Below are 18,016 nucleotides of genomic sequence, written 5' to 3'. Positions count from 1 at the left end.
TTATATTGTCCTCAATGTACAAACCAAAATAATCACAGTAAAAATATAATATCATAAGAGCAGGAGAGAATTGAAACTATCTTGAATATTGGATGAAATTTCTAGAATAGTTAAAAGCGAAATTGTAGTCAAATCTAAATGTAACTCATGATTTCGAGCAAACTAATAAGAAAATAAACACAAATAAGAAAGAAAATTAATGTGTTATAATTCGATTAGAAACAACCATATATAGTTCAAAAGATAATAATGAAAATAAGTCGAAGAAAATAATAAAAAAATAAAGCAACTAAAACAAAATTAAAAAGAAAGATAAAAAAATAAAACAAAAATAAGAATAATAAACTCAACGATACCAATTGTAATAATAATAGTAAAAAAATACTAAAAAAATAGAAATAGCAAAAAAAATTAAAATTAATTTAAAATACAAGTATAAGAATAATAAATAAAATAAAAAATTAGTAAAATAAATAATAATAAATAAAATAAAATAAAAATTGGGTGATTAACCCAGTTTTCACATGGCCATGGACACACCCATGTGTCCAGGCCGTATGACCATGTGCTAGACCATATGTGTTTTCCTTCACTTTTCCCACGCCCGTGTGAGATCCCACACACCCGTGTGCGATTAATGAAACAAGCCTAGTCTTCACATGGCCTTGGACACACCCGTCTATCCAGGCAGTGTTCAATGTCCTTCGCTTCTCCCACGTCGATGTAACCTTTCGCACGCCCGTATGGCTCGGTTGTGTCTCGCACACTACCGTGTGTCTTACCTATGTAACTCTCTGACTTGTTTTAAAATTGAAAAATTTAGCTCCAGTTTTCACATGGCCTAGGCCACGCTCATGTGTCCAAGCCGTATGGACGCTCATGTGGACTATTTTAGGCCGTGCCTCTGTCAATTTTTGGGAAAAATTAAAGCCCAAGCTCCACACGGCCAATGACATGCTCGTGTCTCTAGGCTGTGTAACTTTCTGTTGATTTGTTTCAAGTTTTAAAAACTAAGTCAAAGGAGCCACGCGGCCAAGGACACGCCCGTGTGTCCAGGCTGTGTGGGTTTTAAAAAAATTCATTAATTTCAAAAATATCATAAGATAAAATTAGTAAATTAGGAATGTTAATGCTCGGGTTACCTCCCAAGAAGTGCTTATTTAAAGTCTAAGCTCGACTTACCTCATAATCGCACGGTTACGGTGGTTCACAGAGTCGAAACTCCTCTTTCTCACTGTCAATTCTATTATCAACATAAGGTTTTAGCTGAGTAATATTTACTTTAAAAGTGTCAAATTTAGAATGATTTACCTCGACTATACCGTATGGGAAAATATTTAGTACTGTAAAAGGAGTTGCTCCGTTTGCATTAAGCTTTGAAGTGGCGATTCGAGGGTCCTTTTCATCTAACAATACCTGGTCCCCAATCTTAAATTGACTCGTTCCATCCTTATGCTCGCCATGGTGTCGCTTTGGTTTATCTTGTATTCTTGGTTTCTCCTTGACATGTGTTCGCCATTTATCTAGTTCATCGATCTGTAGTCTTCGTTCCTCATGAGTTGTTTTGTTTTTGTCACTTGAGCTGGACCGTGGCTCTATCACATTTTTCTGAAAAATTTCTTGCAAAGAAGGTTAAGCCACAAGGTTACTCACATTAAAAGAACTCGTAATATCATATCGATTACTAGACATCCTAACTGAATCACGAGCTTGGAGTTTAATCGCGTCATCACCTACACGAAGTATTAACTCACCCGTACCAATATCTGTGATAGTTCTAGCAGTTGCTAAAAAGGATCGTCCTAAAATTAAAGGTACGTCACTATCCTCATCCATGTCTAGAACAACAAAGTCAACTGGGAATATAAATTTATCAATTTTAACAAGTACGTCTTCAACAATACCCCTAGGAAATCTAATAGTTTTATTAGCCAATTGAATTCTCATCCTAGTTTGTTTGAGTTTCCCAAGACCTAGTTGTTTAAACATTTTATAGGACATGACATTAATACTTGCCCCTAAATCAGCCAAAGCATTGTTAACATTTAAACTACCAATTAAATAAGAAATAGTAAAACTCCCTGGATCTGTCAATTTGTTGGGAGTTTATTATGTAAAATGGCCGAGTAAACTGCATTGAGTTCCACGTACAATGCATCATCTAACTTCTTTTTATTTGCTAAAAGCTCCTTTAAAAATTTAACGGAATTTGGCATCCGTGAAAGAACTTCAATAAACGGTAAGTTAATATGTAATTTTTTCAACAGTTTTAGGAATTTATCGAATTGTTCGTTTGTGTGGTCTTTTCTTGTCGCGTTGGGATATGACACACGTGGTGTATAATCTTTACTGACCAATTTTTGCTTAACTTGACTTACCTCAACCTTACCTCGACTTACCACAGTTTCTTACCTTGATTCAGATTCAATTTTAGCTAACCCTTCTTCATCTCGAATAATAATCATATGAAGCTACTCTCTTGGGTTAGTTTTGATGTTGCTTGGCAAGCTACCTTATGGTCATTTTGAAATCATCTTTGCCAATTGATCGATCTAATTCTCAAGCCCTTGAATCAATGCTTGTTGATTTTTGAGTGCTATTTCGGTGTTCTGGAAGCGGGTTTCTGACACTGAATTAAACTTTCTCAACATCTCTTCAAGGTTCGGCTTATTCTCTTGCTGGTATGGTTGTTGTTGAAAGCCGGGAGAGGGTTGTGTTCTCTGATTTCCTTCACCACCCCACGAGAAATTGGGATGGTTCCTCCAACCTGCATTATAAGTATTACTATAGGGATTATTCTAAGGTCTAGAATTATTACCTATATAATTAACTTGTTCATCTTCTATGCTAGGATTGTAAGATTGACTTTCTGGATTGTTCATCCCTCCTCCATTCGTATCACACTGCATCACCGGATGTACCTGCGTAGAACCATATAAACCATCAATCTTTTTACTCAAAAGTTCTACCTGATTTGAAAACATGGTGACCGCATCAACGTTAAAAACATCGGCTGCTTTCATCGGCTTTGTTCTCATGAATTACCACTGATAATTATTCAGTGACATCTCCTCTATAAACTCGTAAGTCTCCTCAGGTGTTTTATTATTCAAAGTACCACTGGTGGATGCATCGATCAATTGCCTAGTTGATGGGTTCAAACCGTTGAAGAAAGTTTGAACCTGTAACAATAGATGTAACCCATGGTGAGGGCACCTTCTTAATAAATCCTTATATCTCTTCCATGCATCATATAGAGTCTCTAAATCTATTTGTACGAAAGACGAAATATCATTCCTCAGTTTGGCTGTCTTAGCCAGTGGAAAATACTTTAGTAAAAAAATTTCGATCATTTTCTCCCATGTAGTGATAGAACCTCGTGGTAAGGAATTCAACCACTATTTAGCCTTATTTCTCACTGAGAAAGGAAACAACCAAAGGCGAATTGCATCGTCGCAGAATTCTAGGAAATTAGCCAAATGAGTATTTGGGTCTTCGCCCTGCAAACCATCAAACTGAACAAACTGTTAAATCACTTGAATAGTGTTAGGTTTCAGTTCAAAATTATATGCAGCAACAACAACTTTAACAATACTTGATCCAGCCCCAGTTAAATTGCGCTTGGTATAATCGTACATGGTATGAGAAGCAGGGCTTGGATTTATAGGATTTATAGCAACCACAGGGGGTAGTTGATTATTATGATGTTCTGCCATCTCCTCAGTATTAACAACAATATCCTCTTGCTCTTATATTGTACTTTGTTAACTTTGCCTCACTTCTCTACGATTTCTGTGAGATGTACTTTCGATCTCACTATCGAATACTAGAGGTCCTGACGGGTTTCTTCTAGTCATAAACTAAAGGAACCTGTCAAAAATAAATAAAAGAAAAATTAGTAAAAAAATTAAAATAAAAACAAAAATAAAATGCAATAAAAATAAAAATGGCTAAAGTAATAAAAACTAAGTGTTCCTAATATTTTAGGCCCCGGCAACAGCGCCAAAAACTTGATGACGTCACGAACTAACTAAAATACGACAAAGGAAAACGCACCTATCGAATGATAGTATAGCTACAGTGAGTCAGAAATATCGTATCCATGAGGACTAAAAGTACTAGTAATTACTATCTTTTTATTATCTAGCCTGTAAATTGAAGGAATTGTTTTAAAATCTAATTTTAACTAAACTAGTTACAAAGCGACAGAGAGCAAATTGGGAAAATAATCGAAGAAAACTTATGAGAGAGACAATACCTAGGAAAGAATCCACCTAGACTTCACTTATTATTCTAAATCTGAATTAAACAATTTATTCATTTGACTTGATCTGTAGAAATCTCTAAATTATATTAAAATCTCTTTCTAATTAAAACCCCTATCATCACATTAACTCGATCTATGGATTCCCCTATTAGATTTAACTCTAATCCGGTAAATTTATGTCATCCTATTTCTAGGATTGCATGCAACTCCACTCAATTATGCCAGATCTACTCTTAAACAGGAACTTTTGCTCCACTGAATAAGCATATCAATCATGAATTAATATCTTGAAAACATTAAACATGAAGGTAAGTAAACATAATTGAGATCAAGAACAAAAGTTTATCATGTAATTTAAAAAAATCAAATAATAAGATCTGTCATAGGTTTCACCTTCCCTAGGTATTCAGTGAATTGAGTTCATACTTGGAAAGGAAAACATCTCAAAAATAGGAAAACAACAAAACATAAAGAAACCCAAAAACTTCTAAAGAAATTGAATGGAGATCTTCAGTCTTGAAGGAGATCTTCAGTCTTGAAGGAGATCCTGCTTCTGAATTAAGTCTATCGGCTTTCTTCGAGTAATTTCTGTGTTCTACTCTGCATGCTCCCTTTGGTCTTCTTCTAGTGTTCAGAAACCCTAAAAATTGGTCTCTTTAGAGTTTTTGGAAAATAGAAAGCGATATTGACACGGGCTGCCACATGGGCTTGTGGCCAGCCCATGTGGCTCACACGGGCGTGTGTTCAGCCCGTGTGGAAATGGTCTTGGCCGTATGGATTTTTAAACCGGCCTATTTTGTCTATTCTTGGCCCGTTTTCCGCTCATTTTGTTCCTTATGCTCACCTAAGTATAGAAACATGAAATTAAAGGATTAGGAGCATCAAATTCACTAAATTATATAATAAATCATCCAAAAACATGCCAAGCATGGAATTAAAACATGTTACTTTTATGGTTTATCATATACATTATCTAGTCTGGCAGTTTAACTGTACTTTGATAAGTCATTGTTACCGGGCAACCCGGGATGACTTTATATGGTGTAAAAGGCTGGAAAGGCCTACTTGGTCCTATGTGGTGTGTTTGGTTGGATGCGCTCAAACAGCTCTTACGAGTTGTGATCGGGGGACGGAAAGGTGTACTTGGCCGGATGGGTGGGTTCTTTTAATATCATATTGCATGCATACGTATTTGTTTAAGTGTTCTGTGTGTGAAATTCTCTGACTGTTTTTGTTTAGTTGATTAGCACATGTGCCAGTGTGCCTGTGAGTTCTGACTGTAAGATTAATGTCTATTATCTAATTGTCTGAATAGCATTTGTGCTAAGACTTTTGTGTGAACTTGATGTGCTCTGATTGAATAGACTCGGTTGTGTCACCAGTCCCAGTTAGGTTTTTTGATTCGGTGAGTATTTGAAACGTTGTTGCGCTTCTATTTTGAATTTTGTCTCTTGTCTTGTTACGAACTCACATTGAGCTCGAGTAGCTCACCCCCTCTTAGTGTTTCTTTTTTAGGTACATTCCTGAATTCTGACCCTGGGCTCGGTGTGTGGAGGCCTCAGACAGTTTCGGTGGGAATAAAGGATTATCGGCTTATATTTTCAATTTATATTTAGTTAACCGATTTTTGAGATGTAAGATTTTTTTTAAAAAAAAAAGCTTTGGTACAATCTCAGTTCTGATTCTTATTCGTTTATTTAATTTCTGTTATATGTTTTACTTAATTGTAACTTTATATACTAGGTTTTAAACGGTCAAATATTCCAGTTTAACTTGAGAACTGGTTTTGTAAAATTCAACTACGATTACTTCGGTAACCAATGTGACATCCGAGATTCGGTCTAAACTTCTGGGCTGGGTTGTGGGTGTTACATGTTACTGATATCTTGGCACCCTTATTATGTTTGAAAGTATGTGGTAAAGGGAGTAATTTTTTAGCAATGGTTAGATATATTATTCCACATATCTCATTCTCAATCAGTTGTTGAAAAACGTTGTTCATCTAAACATTTTTTGTTTTGAATGTTTTAGCTTAACAAGCCCTTGCAAACCTCCATTCACTAAACACTACAATAATAGAGTTTGACTACTTAATCCTCCATTTATGACCAAATCAACTAAAAAAAGCTCAAAACTCTGTTTACCAAATACTCTCTCTATATTAATCGGAGAAATATTAAAATTAACATAATATATAAAAATAGTTATAAAATATAAAAAAATTAACTCAAGTCATTATAAATTTATTATTTATAGAATAGGTAAAATTAATAGAAAACAAAAAAAAACATTTATAATAATTTAAAAATTAACCTAAATCATTATAATGTTTTTATTTAAAAAATGAATTACAATTAAAATGTAAAAAATAAAAAAACGTGGCGCTAGTTTGTTTTGGGTGCTTTGTTTAGAGGCAGGGATTTCTATCTCCCGCAATTCCCATATGGCGATTAGGCATGAATGGAAAATTTTTAATTCGGATTTTTTTATAAATTATATAAGTTTAAATTAGTAATAATAAAACTATATTTTAATTTTTAAAAAATATAAAAATTTATTTTAATTATTTAAAAATTATAAAAAATAAATTATTAAAATAATAAAATTATATTTTATTATCATAAAAATATATAATAATTTTTTTTTGACTTTGTCTCTGCTCTCTAGGTCGTATTTCTAAATGTACTAGTGCCAATTCCTATATAAGCCCCTAGCACCATGCTTTGTTTTTCCTCACTCACAACTATTCAGATAAAGAACTCTGTTTCATCTGCTTTATTACTTTCGAAATCTCTCAACAAAAATGGCCTCTTTCAATTGCTTTGCTTTAGCATTCTTGATGGCTTTGTCATTTGCAAGCATTCATGTTGGGGTAGCAGCTCGTCACCTTCTGCAGCAGCCTCAAACGCCAAGTTTGTTAAAAAAAACTTTCCCACCATTGCCATCATTCCCTAAACCATCATTCCCAAAGCCATCCATACCATCATTCCCAAGGCGTGGGGTGCTTCCTCCACTTCCTTCCAGATTTCCAAGTGGACCAAAGGCCATACTGCCCCCTTTGCCAAGCATTCCCTCACTCCCCCAAATCCGAACTACAATTCCCTCTATTCATTTCTTTTCTCCACCACTTTCTCGTTCTACTCCTTGAAGTACCCCTTTTTTTTAATCTGCGGCATACTGGATCTGGTTTAATAAGGTTTTTAGTCTTCTTTGTGTCTTTATTATGAGTATTGATTTCGCCCACTTATATTTGTTTGTATAAATGGGAGTTCTCCAATTCCCATTATTTGGTGTACTTTGATACGTTGTTGCTTATTATATATGGGGTATTTATATATTGATGTTCTGTCCATGAAATAATTAATTACTATTATATCATTGTTAACATGAGTTTGGCTAATTAAGAAAAGAATCAGTCGATAAATGCAGCAAGATAGTGAGCAGCCATACATCGAGATGATGCCACTGCTGATATTTCCAAGTTATCTCTTCCAAGTCATCTATTTACATACCGTTACTTTTCTCTTTCAATATTTTATATGAATGTCTGATTATGTACTAAATAGGGGCGAAGTTAGAAAATGCTTTTAAGGGTTGAAATTAAATAACAATTTTTATTATAGTAAAAAAGTAATTTCATCATTTTAATAATTTATATTTTTATAATTTTTAAAGGACTAAATCAAATTTTTATATTTTTTAAGGGGCTAAAGTATATTTTTACATTTACTAATTATTTAAAGGGTATAAATAGAAAAAAAATCATTTTAAAGGAGTCAGAGCCCCTATCAACTCCCCTAAGCACGCCCTTAGTACTAAACAATGTTTTCAAAATTAAACCATTAATTAAACTAATCAAATCATCGATTCTTGATCTAATTGGTTTAATCATCAATCCAATTGATTTACTGTTGAATAATGTAAAATAATTTAAAAACCTAATAATCTCATCTATTTTGGACTAGGCTTTGAGTTTTTAAAACCCAATAAACCCATCTATTTTAGGCCTGTAACAAAAGAAGAAGAAGAAGCAGCATATTTTAGTAGAGAAAGTAAGAAAAAAAGTGGTAATTATTTTTTTTATATTGTGTTTGATTTCATTGAGTGCAGAAATAAAGTGCAACAAAACTTTAAGGGATTTGGGGCGAAATTTCTGTTTTTCTAATTTAGAAAATATGAAAAATCGATTTAACTGGTTTAATTAGTTGACAATTAGTAGTTCAACTGCAGTTCACTTTAGTTCTCGAGTTAATTGGTTCTTTCTCTTATTCTGGACTAGTATACCAGTCGGTTCTTGGTTTGTTCGGTCCAACTGACCGATCCGATCTGGTTTCAATAACATTGTTGAACACCTATCACCTCTTTTCTACACCAGTGAAAATTTTGGTCCATACCGGTTGCACTAGCTTATTCTGATCAATTCTAGTCACACTGAATAGAACATAGTGTATCATCTAGTACATAAATAATATTAGAAAATATAAAACTTTTAATTTTTTACTGTTATGCTAAGACTTAATTGGAACGTGACTAATTAAAAATGTTGCATGTAAAATTTAAAAAAAAAGGGGACAATATGTTCACATTTAAAATATAAAATCTAAAATATGATTAATAAAAAATCATTCACCCGATTATCAAAAAAAAGAAAAATATTTGTTCACCTTTCAACTTCTTTTATCAAGGGAATGAGCTAATCCTTAAAATTTCATATTGAATGATGAATTTTTATTATTAATTTTGAATTTATTTGAATGATAAATTTTTATGTGTTGAGTTTATTAATGAGTAATTTATATAATTAATGAATATTTTATATTTGAAATTTATTTAGTTTCATTCATTTGATATTTGTAATATATTTATATATATATATTGAGTATTTTTAAGAAATATTGATAAATCTAAAATAATATGTATCAATTCTAATAAAAAAAAATCATGTATTCATTAATATGGTATTGATTACTCTGTACTAAACATTAATTTTTTTTTAAAAAAAAAGGGAATGTCAAATAACATAAAAATCTTAAAATTTCAATACGTTTATATTTAAAGTTGAAGACACTAGAAGAAATGAAATTAGATTTGAATAAGACTTTGTCACTAGGTGGAATTTATTGACCATTTTTATAAGACTTTACATGTATTTAATATGACATAAAAAAAGTTATGTAAAATTTTGGGATGGAACGGCTTAAGGCTATATTTTATTTTTTGAGATAGGATTAAAAAATTAAAAGATAAATATTAAAATTATGATATAATGTATAATTATATACATGAATTTTGATTTTGTACAATTTTATATTTTAATTTGATTCAGTTCTTGTAAATTATTAATACAATTATTAATATAATATTATTTTATATTTATATATTACTTACATAAATAATTATATTTATCCAATATAAAAATAAATTGATATATCTATTTCTTTAAATGTGTATGATTAAATTAAAATTAAAGTTTTAAATATACATTTTAATAACAATTAGAGTTTCACATGTATAATTGTATGAAATTAAAATTTATATATACAATTACATATTGAATCAAAATTTATGTATAATTTTAAAATTTATACTAAAAATTAAATCCAATAAATAATTAAACTTGAGGTGATAAAAGAAATCAACATCGTCGTATTATCGCCTTTAAACAAGTGTTTCAGGATTCGAGAATGTTATAAAATAAAATTCTGTTAACAAATGGATTTTTTGAAACTTCAAATTGGCGTTATTCCAAGGCAAGACACCTACCACCTCAATGGGTAGTCTAACTTCCAACTTCTTCCTCGTAAGCAACTCAATGCCAACTAAGAGGCAGATTTTTAAATTTTGACTTAAAGCAAACCCCGACTCAAACTCAATTTATTATAAAAGAATCCAAATTTGAATTTACATGAATCAATCTAAACTTAAAATGATTTTATCACAAAAGAGTTCTAACTTAAAATGATTTGTGTGAAAGCCCAATTTCATCCAGCTCAAGACCCAAAAATAAATAAATAAATCCAAATACTAAAGTCCATTTACAACAAATTACAGGTCTAAAATTACAAACCCAAAGGTGTAATGCTCCAAAATTTCTATGTTCATTTTTGTGAGTGTGTAACATGAATATGTGTTTGTTTTAATGGCTAAGTGTTTTGGGGTATGTGAGAGATCTCAAGTTCAAGCCATGCCTTTGGGAAAATTTGAAATTTTTCTAAGTTAAGCCTCACTCTTGTTCAGTAAGCTTTTATTTAATTGTTTGCAAAACTATATTCGAATGGGTCAGTTGGCCTAGTAGTTAAGTGGAGTGTTAGTGTGTTGGAGAGTTTGTGTTCGATTTTTTGCAATGGCAAGGAGTAGAATTTTTGCTTAAAGTTCAGCTAGAGTTGTGCTGAATTGGGATTCTGAGTGGTGGATGTGTAGTGAGAGTTGAAAGAGAAAAGTAAGGGATTGAGATAGGGTAGATAATGATATTTGAGTAAAACAGTTTTCCAAAAATTCTCTCTGCAGAAAAAAACTGATCATCTTCTCCTCCACTTCTTCTTTTTCGTTTTTTCTTCTTTTTCTTTCTTTCTTTTCTTCTTTGTTCTCTGCCGAATTCTTTCCCCATTCTTACTATTGTTTTCATTTTTGTTTTGTTTTCCCTACTATTGTTGTTTCGCATCTCGTTCTTCGGCACTTTTTCATGCGTTATCGGTAAGTGTGGTAAGTATTGTTTTTCATTTTGGGTAATGAATAGTGGTTAATGGGATTCATTTTGTGTTTGGAAAAGGTTAAAGGGCTGAAGTTATTCGATCGGTGCCGTGAAGGTGAAGAGACTTCGTTGTTCGATCTAAGGTAATGGTTTTTTGTTCGATAGATGAATACCCAGTTTCGAGTTTAGTTCAATTCGATTGTTTAAGTGATTAATGGAGTGAAATATTGATCAATTTTAGGTTGAGGATTGCTTAGAGTTGTTTTTACGTTGAAAACGATACAGTTGTGTCGAGACCATCTTTAAAACTGACTTTTCGGAAAATGGGAATTGACTTTAAAAAATGAAAACGGGAGTCGCCACCAATCTTTTTAGGTGTGATTGGATCACCTTTAAAACATTTTGTCTTAAAATCATTAGTTTTGGTCTACGAAATAAAAGAACGGGTCCGGGAGTCGGTTACGTACGAGGAAGGATTAGCACCCTCATAACGCCCAAAAATTGGTACCTAATTGATTATCAAAATATCTTTAATGTCGGAAATTTAAAAATTTTGAGATGCAATCCTCTTTTAATATTTTTGATTTTTGAAAATTAGGGTTTACTTGTATCAAATAAATCAAAATATTATATCCAATAAGTTAGGACACAATATTTTTAAGATATTTGACACTAAGTTAGCCCCTTTTTGAAATCCCTATCTTGAAACGACAAAACGCCACATCCAGTAAGTTAGGACACAACGCTTTGAAATTCCAAAACAGTTGCTCGTATTTTGAAAATTTTTTAAAAACTCAGAAGGGTGCTTGACTATTCGAAATCAACGTGAAAAGTCGCAACCCAGAAAGTTAGGGCACTACTTTTCTCGAAGCTTCCAAACACCAAGCATTACCTTTTTATTTTTGAAAACTTCAGAATCTTGTTTTTTAATTAATGCATGAGGAATCACATTATCATTATGGAATAGAATATTGCAATAATAAGTGAATAAAACATGCATTTAAACGATACAATGGCAATAATACAAAGATTATATACTAGATACATACATGCTTAAAATTACATAACATCATATATACAAAGATATACATAGCATAAATTGAAGATGAATAAGCAAAACATACAAACATACATAATAATAATCAAGAAATGATGCATGATACACAATTTAATATAAAAAAAATAGTAATATAATATCAATGTACATGTTCATAAAATATAACATCAAATAATAATTATAAAATAACATGTAATACATAAATGATATATACAATATAAAAATATATAAAAGAATTAGTATATATAAAAATATAAAATAAAGTGAGTAATTGTTAATGAAATATACTTATAATACAAATATGATATTTAATAATAATTTTAAAATAGTATTTAATATACAATATATAATATGTAATAACAAAAATTTCACAAAAGAATAATAATTATATATAAAATAAAAATATATTGGTTTTAAAAAAATAATATATAAAATAAAAAGTATGTAAAAGAATTTATAAAATAATTATATAATATATAAAAATATCAATTTAAAATGAAATAACACATAATAAATAAATAAATAAATAATATGTGAAATAAGTATATAATATGAGTTACAAATATAATTTAATAATAATAATTTACAAATTTTAAAATTATGAATAATATAATGAATAATATAAAACATAAATAATATAACAGATAATATACGATATACATAACATATAAAAAAATTAATATATAATAAAAATATAATAAATTTTATATAATAAAATATAATATAAATATATATAGGAAATAATATATGATAAATAAAAATTTTATATAAATATATAAATAGTACTTTTAATAATAATATATGCATAGTTTTTTTATAATAAATAAATTATATATATAAAAAAATAACAAAATTTAAAATAATAAAGAAAGGGCAAAAATTGAATAAAATTATAAGGCTAATTTGCAAAATAGTAAAAATTCTGGGCCTGATTTGCAAGAATTAAAAATGTCAAAGAACTTACAAAGCAATTTGCCCTAATCCTAAACGACGCCGTTTTCTGGATTTTGTTTTAAAAATCACTTATGGGACCAAATTGAAACAAAATTAGAATATTAGGGCTAAATTAAGAAATAAAATAAGATCAAACTGAAAATTCAGAAAACACGGGAGGATCAATCGAACAAATTGCCCATTTTCCAAAAACACGCGGATCCTCCCCGGGTCACGGGTCAATGTGCGGATCATGTGCCTAGAAACGACGTCGTTTTATGCTTATTAGATTAAGCCAAAACGGCACCGTTTCAATTATGCTATATAAGTCAAACTTTTAGTTTTAAATTCATTTACAACCCGAGTTTAAAAAAAAACTAAACTTCTCTCTGAAATGAGAGGGGAGAGAAAGAGTCTAGGCTCCGGTCTCCGTCAAGCCGAGCCTTGGTCGTCGGCCTCACGCGCCCACGCTCCGTCGCCGACTCCTCCCTGTACGGTGGTCGGAGGCCCAAAATCTCGATTTTCAACGCGATTTCGACAGTAAATTTATTTTATTTTAATGGTATTTGCATGCATGTAGAGAAGACGAAGAAAAATGAAACAAAGTAAGAGTATATCACCTCTTAAAGAAACTGCTTGAACCCTTTTTATGAATAAGTATATGTATTTCTCTTTTTGTCAAAAAAAATCGGATCCTTTACATTGTTTTGATTCGGGCTTTTATAGCCACTGTTGTTATTACATTTAGGGAAAAAATCTTTTTATCTCCTTCCATATTTGTTTTGTTTGTTGCTGTTCCTTTCTTTTTGCAAGTGCTTGCGAGAAATCCAGTGGTGACGAGGGCTTGACGATGGTCTATCGATGGCGTTGATCTAGGACTGACTCGGGGCCTAGAATCGTGGCCTTGATGGAAGGTAGCTGGAACGACGGAAACTGAAGGGTCGTGAGGCTTGGCTTCTGGAACCTTCTGTTTGCGGCGCGAGGAGAAAGAGAGCTAGGGTTTCTAACCCTATCTGAAAGTCATTTGGGCCCCTACTATTTGGGCCTTCGGGTTTGGGTCTGCTGTAGGTTTAGGTTAGGTTTGGGTTTGAAAGTTATTTGGGTTAAGGTTGTAATTGGTATAGGGTAATGGGTCTGCTGGGTAGTTCTGATTTTGGGCCTACTGTTTGGGCTTTGTAACCCGGACTTTTAATGGACTGTTAAATAAATATTTATTTATTTATTTCTTTTTGTTTTATTTAAGCCCTGTCAAATTTGGGCTGCTACAGCTGCCCCTCTTTGCTCATTGCTGTGTAACAGGAATCGAGCAAAGACTCATAGAAAGACCAAATTTGACCAGTTCTATAGTCTTCAATCTGCTTCTTGTAAACTTATGACTGTCGTGTTGATATCTTCGATTTGCTCTCCGCCGAATACAGAGACGCCAAATCTGTTTCTTCGATTTGTTCTCTGACAATACAGAGATGCCAAATCATCTTAGATTTGCTTCAGCGTAAGCACGCGAAAACCAAATCAACTATGTCTTCGATTTGTTCCTTGTAAGCACAAGGATGCCAAACCATCTTGGATCTACTTCAGTATAAACATCTGAAGGTTAGATCTGCTATGTATCTGCTCTCCATCGAAATGGAGATGCCAGACTTCGATTTGTTCTCTGACAATATAGAGATGCCAAATCATCTTAGATTTGCTTCATCGTAAGCACGTGAAAGCCAAATCAGCTATGTCTTCGATTTGTTCCTTGTAAGCACAAGGATGCCAAACCATCTTGGATTTGCTTCAGTATAAACATCTGAAGGTTATATCTGTTATGCTGCAGCCTATTACCCTACTGCTTAGGGGTTTAAGGCGCGTTGTCTTTGATAACCTGTAGAATAATTATGCTTGATAATTAGGATGCTATGATCGAAGTGAGTAGAATGTTCCTAATGTTATGATGCAAAATATTGTGAACATGACCCCTATCCTAGACGTCACCAATCATTCCTTCATTTGTCTTTTCTTTTCTCAAAGTATTATTCTTGGTCAGCCTGTAGGCCTGTACCCTTCCTCCAATGCTACAATCCACTGAGGATGTTTGTAAGATAATCTTTCCTTGGAATTGAATCGTTGGTTTTTTGTCCATTTTCCTTTTGGACTGGAAGAAAGAAATTCCTCGAGTTCCTTCATCCCTTACTTATGTGAATTTCTCGAACAATTGTCCTGTTTTAGTTTCTTGTATTATCTAGAAATTCCAGAGTAATGCTTAAAACTTCGTTTGTGAACATATTTAGTTCATCTATCATTATTTCAATGCAACTTACTTAAAGAATAATGGAAGATGAATAAAATTTTAAGAATAATTAGATTTGAATGAATTATCAAAAAGATACAAAGGAAATTAATTTGAAAGCCTATCTTTAAGAAGAAATAGAATCTAAAGATAGCAAACAGGATAAAATTTAGATGCCCAAGATATCGCTGCTTGAGTGTCTATACACCAGCTCCATGAAATCTTTCTTGAGTTCAACATGTGTTTAAAAGATCCAATAGTACTTTGTTGATGCCCCAATATTCAACGTGCTTCCCTCTTTATTGAATCAAATATAGCAAGATCACTGTGTACTCTTCAAAATTTGAGCTGCCCTTTCGGGTTTTCAACTTAAAACCCCTTTGGTTACAAGGTGCCCTTTACGGGTTTTCACCTTGGCCTCTCTATTTTTTTTAATCTCAAGGCGTCTTTTGCGGGTTTTCACCTTGGATTCTCTTCTCCTTTAGACAAAGTATTTTTTAACTGAGTCCGAATTCACTGGATTGGGTAAACTCTTCCCATCCATTTCCGTTAAGATCAATGCACCGCCAGAGAAAGCTTTCTTCACGACGTACGGCCCTTCCCAATTCGGCATCCATTTCCCCCTAAAGTCTTTTTGAATAGGAAGGATCTTTTTCAGTATAAGGTCTCCCTCGTGGAACTCTCTTGGTCGAACTTTCTTATCATAAGCTTGCACCATTCGCTTCTGGTACATCTGACCATGTCGAATGGCTCTTAGCCTCTTTTCCTCAATCAAGTTCAACTGGTCATATCGGGATTTAACCCATTCAGCTTCATCTAACCTTATCTCCATCAAAATTCGAAGAGAAGGTATTTCTACTTCAATAGGCAACACTACTTCCATCCCATAAACTAATGAGAATGGGGTTGCCCCAGTAGAGGTTCTGACAGATGTTCGATAGGCCAGGAGTGCAAACGATAACTTCTCATGCCAATCTCTATAGGTCTCAGTCATCTTCTCCACTATTTTCTTAATGTTCTTGTTGGCGGCCTCCACTGCCCCATTCATTTTTGGACGATAGGGAGAAGACTGGTGATGCTTGATCTTCAACTGGTCACAAACCTCTGCTATCATTTTGTTGTTCAAGTTCAATGCATTGTCAGATATGATCTTCTTAAGCATTCCATACCGACAAATGATCTCCTTCTTCAAGAACCGACTCACAGCTGAATTAATAACATTCGCATAAGAAGTGGCCTCTACCCATTTTGTAAAGTAGTCAATTACCATGAAGATAAACCGAAGTCCATTCGAAGCTTTCGGTGATATTGGTCCAATGACATCTATGCCCCACATGGAGAAGGGCCATGGAGAGGTCATAACATGCAAAGGTGAAGGTGGTACTTGAATTTTGTCCCCATAAATCTGACACTTATGGCATTTCTTGGTATAGTTGATACAGTCCCCTTCCATAGTAGCCCAATAATAGCCAAACCTCATGATTTTCCTTGCCATCATGAACCCATTTGCATGCGTCCTACATACACCTTCATGAACTTCTTCTAAAATCAGCTTAGCTTCCACAGCATCAACACATCTCAAAAGTACTTGGTCTTTCCCTCTCTTGTACAGGATATCCCTATCCAAGACATAGTCGCAAGCCAACCTTCTCAAAGTTCGTTTGTCATTTTCATTGGCCTGTTCAGGGTATTTACGATCTCTCACATATCGTAATATATCCTGATACCAAGGGTTATCATCCTTTTCTTCCTTCTCAATGTTGCAACAATGAGCTGGAGCCTCGTAGACACTCATTTGAATTGGTCTCATCTTTTCCTCTTTATTCGCCCTAATCATTGAGGCCAAGGTTGCTAACGCATCTGCCATCTGATTTTTGTTCCGTAGGAGATAATTGAAGGTGATGTCATTGAACTCCTCAAGTAACCCCAAAACTACTTTTTGATAATTGATCAATTTAGGGTCATTTGTCTCCCATTCATCTCTAAGCTGGTAAATTACCAACGCAGAATCTCCATATACTTCTAGGGTTTTTATACCTCGCTCTATACCTGCTTGAAGTCCCATGATGCATGCTTCATACTCAGTCATATTGTTCGTGCAATCAAAGTCCAACTTGCACGTGAACGGGTAATAATCGCCATTCGGGGATACCAAGACTACCCCAATTCCATTTCCCACTGCATTAGAAGCCCCATCAAAATTTAGCTTCCAAGGAGAATTTTCAGTCGTTGCTATACACATTAACTCCTCATTTGGAAAATCAAAATTCAATGGCTCATAATCCTCTAGAGCCCTACTGGCCAAGAATTCTGCTACCGCACTTCCTTTTATAGCCTTCTGACTTATGTAGACTATATCAAACTCTGAAAGCAAACTTTACCATCTTACCATTCTCCCATTTAGAGTCGTTGACTCCATCATGTATTTCAATGGATCAAGCTTTGAGATGAGCCAAGTGGTATAGTACAGCATGTACTGCCTTAATCTCCGAGTTGTCCAAATCAACGCATAGCACAACTTTTCAATTGGTGGATATCTCATTTCACAGTCAGTGAATTTCTTACTGAGATAATAAATTGCCTTCTCCTTTTTCCCTGATTCGTCATACTGACCAAGCACACATCCCATAGAATTACTAAACACTGACAAGTACAGTATTAACGGTTTATCTAGGCTAGGTGGAGATAATACTGGAGCATTCAACAAATACTGCTTGACCTTTTCAAAAGCATTCTGGTATTCCTCATCCCAAGTACCTTGATTGTGCTTTCTGAGGAGGCAAAAGATAGGATCAC

General features: G+C 33.2%; 1 protein-coding gene and 1 non-coding gene across 2 annotated transcripts; both read left to right on the top strand.

Moving 5' to 3' along the window:
- Positions 1-3,198: 3,198 nt before the first annotated feature.
- On the top strand, positions 3,199-3,305 carry LOC121212814 (small nucleolar RNA R71). Its single transcript, XR_005908188.1, has one exon. It is a non-coding gene; the product is annotated as a small nucleolar RNA R71 (small nucleolar RNA).
- Positions 3,306-7,070: 3,765 nt separating this feature from the next.
- On the top strand, positions 7,071-7,415 carry LOC121212284 (protein PELPK1). Its single transcript, XM_041084732.1, has one exon. It carries the CDS (start codon positions 7,071-7,073, stop codon positions 7,413-7,415), a length of 345 nt encoding a protein of 114 aa, XP_040940666.1.
- The last annotated feature ends 10,601 nt before the right edge of the window (positions 7,416-18,016 follow it).

The sequence above is a fragment of the Gossypium hirsutum genome, chromosome A13, assembly GCF_007990345.1.
Source record: "Gossypium hirsutum isolate 1008001.06 chromosome A13, Gossypium_hirsutum_v2.1, whole genome shotgun sequence".
Classification (NCBI taxonomy): domain Eukaryota; kingdom Viridiplantae; phylum Streptophyta; class Magnoliopsida; order Malvales; family Malvaceae; genus Gossypium; species Gossypium hirsutum.
Note: the sequence above shows the minus strand (reverse complement) of the source record. Positions and strands in the feature narration are given on the sequence as shown.